Source organism: Kryptolebias marmoratus, linkage group LG17, assembly GCF_001649575.2.
Source record: "Kryptolebias marmoratus isolate JLee-2015 linkage group LG17, ASM164957v2, whole genome shotgun sequence".
NCBI lineage: Eukaryota > Metazoa > Chordata > Actinopteri > Cyprinodontiformes > Rivulidae > Kryptolebias > Kryptolebias marmoratus.
The window spans coordinates 8,952,052-8,959,022 of NC_051446.1; the positions used below are offsets into that span (position 1 = coordinate 8,952,052).

At 41.5% G+C, this 6,971-nt stretch overlaps 1 protein-coding gene across 3 annotated transcripts in view; it reads left to right on the forward strand.

The window, feature by feature from the left end:
• The window catches only part of LOC108235910 (SAP30 binding protein), a 22,233-nt gene that overhangs the window by 11,217 nt on the left and 4,045 nt on the right, over positions 1 to 6,971 (forward strand). For all 3 annotated transcript variants that reach the window (XM_017416247.3, XM_017416248.3, XM_037980700.1), the window contains 3 exons: positions 3,400 to 3,488; positions 6,583 to 6,674; positions 6,827 to 6,939. In XM_017416247.3, the coding sequence (XP_017271736.1) occupies positions 3,400 to 3,488; positions 6,583 to 6,674; positions 6,827 to 6,939 (294 nt within the window). The remainder of the gene's footprint in view (positions 1 to 3,399; positions 3,489 to 6,582; positions 6,675 to 6,826; positions 6,940 to 6,971) is intronic.

Consider the following 6,971-nt stretch of genomic DNA (forward strand, 5'->3'; position numbering starts at 1 on the left):
CCCCCCCCCCCCCCCCCAAGTGCTTCAGGAGATATTTCGCTAACAAACAGGGTTGACTCCAACAGTTAACAACAAAGTTTGAAGCAGAGTACTTTGTGAGTAGCGCTCGAAATGTGTGTTGTGAATGACTCTCAGCTACAACCACACCGAATCTTAGCTTGGTATCTGTAAGACTGAATTATAGCCATGTCTGTGTTTTCCAAAGTTGATTATCTGTGGCGGCCTGACTGCAGACGTTGATCAGTTGTAGATCCAAGAATTACTTTCTAAGACTTTCATTAAAATCCATGTAGTGGATCATGAGGTATTTTGCTAAATGACAGACCAACACAAGCAAAAACCATTATTACCCACCTTTCAGCAGCGGGCAGTAATATTTCTAGATCCTAGTTTTCTTGTTAGAGTTGATCATACTTTTGTACCCTAAGGGCAGAGTGTAAGAATCCCATTTTAGGATTTGTGTTCGCTGGGCGTTGGTGCCTTTCGTACATGAATCATTAACTAGACCTAGTCTGAATAAAAGCATTTTTGTCGGCTGACAGGCAGATGGGCTTTGAAGGTCTAACCATGAGCTGGCAGTGGTTAGTGAGTAATCTCTTAACTGAACAGGTGTGCTCTGAGGCATCAGCTCGTACAGGACACGACTGACGCAGGGAGAAGTGTGCTATATAACAGATCGAATATAAATGTTCTCTTTTCCTGTTTGATCACGCAACAAAGTGTAGCACATTTAGTGGAACGAAGCAAACCTCCACTTGCTTTAAGGCCATTTAAACATCATGATGCCACATCAAGAAAATATTTTACTTTGAAAAGGTTGTTTTTGTCAGTCTGAGCCTGAAACCTGACGTTGTCTTTTAAAATAACTTTTAACCTGCTTGTTGGGAGACTTGGCAGCAGCTGAGTGATTTGGTTTCAGTCTTATCACCACTTCCAGTTAGCATCCATGCTGATTATTGGTTAGCAGCCTGTGATTAATTGGGTTTTTTGCCCTATTATTGTACACTCCTCATAAGGCATGAAAATCAATAAATCAGTGTTTATTTGTGTAAAATAAGCCATAGTCATTTAAGCTCCAAGATTGTTGAAATGCATTGATAATTGTGTTATGGTTGCATCGCATTCCTCAGAATTGTAATCGAACTGAGAGGTGCCAAAAGATTACCACCCCTACCGAACATCAGACACTGGTCTGTCAGTAAATGTCACCGTGCATCTGGCAAAAAGCCGCCTCTCCGCAATCTGAAGGCTGTTCTTTGTTCACTGAAGGGACGAACATTGTCTGCCTGTCCAAAAAAAAGCTCCTCGGGGCACAGATTGCAGCTCTCTGTCTGTCTTTTTGGGAAGACGGATGATAATTTGGAAATAAAAGCACAATCTTTTCTCTGTCTGCTTTTTACGGTTTTGGTCTCTCAGAATGTGCTGGTGCTATTTGCGAACATTCCTTCTGTGCTGTGTTGAATTATAAGCAGGGTTATTTATTGCACAGGCTGTAACTCATTACTTCTCCTCCCATCGTTGTGAGGGCAGAGTTTATTTTGATGGTTAGCTCAACAAGGCTGCAGAGTTATTAAGAGTAGATCTATGGTTGTTTTAAGTGGATTATCAGGCTTTCACTGCGCTAAACCTCTGTTTGAGCCACACTGTGAAAAGGTCTTAAACAAAATGTGCGTGTGTGTCTGTGTGTGTTATTGAAATTCCAAGCTACCACCTAATACCTGAGCTATCAGGCTTGTTGTGTCATGCTTACTGTTATTGTTGGAGGCTACAGTTTTTGAACTTACTTTTGTGTTTCGTTGATTTATTTATTTATTAATAAACACATTATTTCCACAGGAGCAATAATGTTCATCTATCTGCGTATTTATTAGCATTCAGACAAAATATGAGCATAAAGCTGCATAGATGTGTGTATGGTGTTAAGTTTAACAAACACTCTGTTCTACCATAACCGTATCAGCTGAAGGACAAACTGGAGAAGGAGGTTCTGCTTTTCATCAGCGAGTGTGATTCTGTGATTTCCGCATGAACAGCAGACCAAGAAAAGTAGGGATGTGTTCACAAACATTAGGAGCTAGCCTCACAGTCGCTTCCTCTCAGTTCAAACTGATGAACGAGAGGTCCCGACTTAATTTTCTCAGCATCAAAGTCGACACGTCACCGTGTGAACATGGTACTACGTCTTGATTTAAATAAGTGCGACTGAGATTCTTCCTCTCAGCACGTAGCTGCAGAGGCTTCAGGGAGGTGGGGAAGCTGCTTTCACCGGGGCTGACATGCTGGACTGGTCCTTCTGAGCTGCTGCCACACAAATTATTTAAAGTTGCGAGGATATTTCCACGTTTTGACGGCAACCTAATAGTTCTTCGCCACACAGTTTCCAGCTCAACAAGAAATCTTGTGATATTTTAATCTTGCAAGATCTAGTGGTGCCCCTAGCTACTACCATATCAAATTTTATCTCAATTTCTGTAAAAAGCCTTTCTTGTATTTGCAGAAAAAGTTTATTAGCTGTGGTGGCCATCTTGAATTGGGTTGGTTCCTAAAGGTAATCGGTTGTAGATGTACATCCAGTGATTATTTCTGAGCATTCAATTAAAAATAAACATTATCCCCCACCTTTCACCTTTCGTCAGCAAGTGATAAATGCAGGCAGTGTTACACTGTGGCTCCAAAGGAAAGTTCTTGACTTAATTGAAGGGTTTATGTGTTGGTGGAATTTTCCTCCAATGTTTTGGAAGATAAATTGTTCATGCAGAGACCAAATAAACTCTTCAGGGAAAAAAAAAAAAGCTCTTTTCATGTCAAGTCAAGTTTAAACGCGTCCTTGGGTCTTCACTGAGCATTACCAGGGGCTTGAGTTTGCTGCAGATGTACACACAGACACACAGACACACATCTTTACAGTGTGACTGACAGGCCTAAGTTAAGGTAAATAGTGTGTCTGATTGAGATATAGGAGTGACACTGAAGAATGCCTGGCTTGCAGTCGGCGCAAGCAGAGGGAGACGAGTCAAGCGAGGAGAGCAAAACAAGAAGCAAGTCCAAAAGGAGGGAAGGGAGCCTCCCTTCTCCCTGCAAGCCCCAACAACAGCCACTCCCAGGCAGGGATGTGCTCTCCTCATACCACACTGGTCTATAAAACCGGCACTTACCAACCAGGATGCATAGGAAATCCCCAGCAGTGTTAGTTTACCACAAAGCATTGTCTCGTTTCATCAACCGAGCTAACACAGAATATCTATGTTCCCCTTTTTGGTTTCTTGTGCTCCTTTTCTTTCGTTACCTTGGTAAAACGGTGCTTTCTCAGTTAAAGCATGCATGTGAAGACATGCGGAGAAAGATGACGCCACGGAAATAAAAAACATAGAAGTAATGTTTGTGTTTGTGTCGTGACAGCGCTGTTCTCAGAGAAGGTGAGGAACATGTCACCTGACGAAATCAGGATCCCCCCCGAGCCTCCTGGACGCTGCTCGAGCCAACTGCAGGTATTGTTGAATATTTAAACCACATAAATGTGACGTGGGCCACACCTTTTAGCACCAGTGTACTGCTGCTGTTGTCTGGTGTGAGTAAAATTAATATGACAGCCAAAGCCACAGTTATGTCTGTAAATCAGAGGAACAGGGGTGTGGCTGGCTGGGGCAGTTTTATGAGGGTTTATAGACTTTTTGTACCTTTAGGCTTGCTTATTTGCAAAATAAAACTTGTGTTCATCTAATTAAAGATGAGAACTTGTCACTTGCTCCTAAAGGAACACGTTTTAGCTCAAACTTAAGAACCTAAGATCAGGACTTTTTGTTTGAAGTGTTGGCGTTTGAAATCACTTCACCCCTCCAAATAACCTGTTCCGTATACCAAGTGGATATGTTAACCTCTCGGGTCAGAAATAAACTTTGGTGGTTGCATAAATTTTGAGACTCTGCCCTTTAATTAGAGCGACACACGGCGTCATCCTCTGTCAGCTTTTTATTTCCACCATTGCTCCTCTTCTGTTTTTCCACCATGGCTTTAAAAGTTCACTAAGGTTTTTTCTCGTGAGGAGTTAAGGCAGGTCAGGGGACACAGCTGACTCTAAGTGTGCAGCTCAGCAGTATGCCTAACGGCTGACACTCCTCTACCTGTCAGATGAACAACAGATGATTCACCCTCAACAGAACAGCCTTGACATCCACACCCTGAGGTCACCGTGGCAGGAGCCCATGTATCATCAGAATATGGTTCCAGAAGGGTTTCACAATTTTAAGTTTTGGCTATAAACTGCCAATTCACCTTCATTAAATCACCGTTATGAAACCTATCCACTTTGTGGACGGTTTGTCCTGTACAATCATGCCCTGAAGTTGAGATTAAAACATCCACTCACCTGCCAGCTCACCGAACTCAGGCTGAATCTCAGACATGTTGAGTGGACATCCTAAGAAAACAGACTAGAGAGTCTTAACAACGATTTCAGGTGGAAGTTTAATTTCTTTTTTCTAGAAAGTGATGCAACTCACTACAAAACTTTGTGTGGAGGAGGTAGGTTGTTGTCCACAAAGTGTCCAGTTTTAACAAAAGGACCCTGCTTTTCATTGTGTACATCTTTCACCCTCCTTACTAAGCAAAGGAAATTAGATAAGGGGTTACTTTTAGTAGTGTAGTGTGAACTAAGCTTATAAAAATTCTACAATTGACATAGAAAAAATGCAAGAAGCTCTGGTGAAATTAAGACTGGATAAAAGGTTTTAGGTCTTCATCACACAGATCACTGAGTAGAAAACAAAGTAATATAGAGTACTGAAGTAGATAAAGCAATATCTACTGCAGCAGGTAAAGCCTCTTAGCCAAAACCAGCAGCTTGTCGCCACAGCTGAGTTTCAGTGCGGACTCACAGCAGGATGTCATGTTCCTCCTGTGCTGAAAACCCTTTTCAATCTCACCTGGGTGAGGGAAACGTGTTGCAGAAGCAGACATGCTGTCTCACCACTGTTTGAATAACTGAATGATCATCTTCATTTATAAAGCTGCTTAATATTGACCCAACTCTGTGGTAATAATGCTTTTAATCAATCATCAGATGGCTCTGCTTTATGTTACTTCACTGCTTTGAAAATGTAAGTGATCTGTGTTTATATAGCACCTTTCTAGCCAACCAGGCCACTTAAGGTGTTTTACAACACAACCTGCCTTCATTTACCCATCCACACACATTCATACAGCTCTCAACTACATTCATACTGATTGGACACATCGGAGGCAATGAGGGGTACAGTGTGTTATCCAGCAACACTTTGACATGTGATTGTGACTGCTGCTAGGATTCGAACCTCCGACTCTCATCAGAGGACGACTGCTGTAACCTCTGATCCACAGCCGCTCTGTTCCTCAGTGCTGTGAGCCTGTGATGAAAGTAAAACACTGCTAACAGATAATGATGCCTTGGGATATATATATATATTTTTTTTTTTTTTTTTTTTTTTTTGGCAAAACTAGTTTAGTTGTCACTGTCACATGGAGGTTTTCCACATATGTTTATGTTTTATAGATGTTATTGCTGCTTCATTGTTTACATGTCACATCAGCACTGTGTCATGTGACCCACAGCACGAAGCACGCAAACAGCCCCTAAAGCACCAACAAAACCGAAACTAGTCAAATCAGAGGCGCAGTTCAGTTCTGCTCAATTTAGAAAATCAGTCAATATTGGTGTTTATATTTCTTTCTTTACTATTTCGCTCACCTTTACCACAACTGGTATTTAAGAGTCATAAGACCCAAAGCTATTTCTTGAAATATACTCTGCTCCAGTGCTCCCTTAAAGTTTTCTCCAAGACTGCAGTGACTCACCGTTAAGCTGGTGGCCTCTGTTCTCTGGGAAGTGTTTATGTAGCAAACCTTCTGCACAAAATGTCTGTTTTTTGTTTTTTTTAAATGCCCGTTTCAGGTTGTGCAAAAGCACTTTGCCATAGAACAAAGACACGCTGCCAATGTTTGTCAGAAATGGTGATGAGTGGTTTGTACCAGCTCACAGCCGTACCATCAACACAGGAACCAGACAATGTTCAAGTATTGATTCGGAGACACCAAAACACTGCAAATAAAGAAGAAATCTGCTCCAACAATGCAACATTTAATTATGTTTCACTAAATAGTCCTCACCGCCGTGCTGCGTTAATGCATGTGGTATTGTTGTAAAATATGTGAACTGAATGCCAGAAAATACACATGCATGGAGTTGCTGTTTATTAAAATAGATCAAATGTTACTGAGAATCGAGGTTGTGATTTATTTATTTATTTTTGGCCAACCTCAACTGGCTGCATATACCGTATGTAGTTATTAAGGCAGTAACATGTATATAAGAACATAATGTTTTTCTCAGCAGTCTCAAGCTAGCACTCATGTATCAGTGTGGATACATCCAGCCTGTGGCTCAGTTGAACCTGGCTGTCAAATGTTTCTAAGAGGTATCAGAAATCTACGGAACAATAGCCCCATTCACACTCGGAATGATAATGCAGACTTCTTCACCGTTCTGCTCACACCACACCCGTTTGCTTCTTTTCACCCTGCTTATCGACCCGTCCCTTTATATAACAGGAGAAGATCTCCAAACTGTATGAGAGGACGCTCCGTGGAGATTTTGACACCAACAGCCACATCCAGAAGAAGAAAGAATTTCGAAACCCGAGGTATGCAGCAAATCACACACAGGCCGTCATTTTCTCAAACACCAGTTACACGTTTTGGGAGTAAGGAAAACAAACAAACAGGAACACTGATATTATGTCTCTTCAAAATATACGTAGGTGTCCAAGTGTCTTGTCTTCTTCTTTTTTTTTAGTATTTATGAGAAACTTATTCAGTTCTGTGGAATCGACGAGCTGGGAACAAACTACCCAAAAGATATGTTTGATCCTCATGGCTGGTCAGAAGACTCCTACTATGAAGGTCTTGGTAAGCCACTTTGGTTTTTGTTGTTGTTAAAC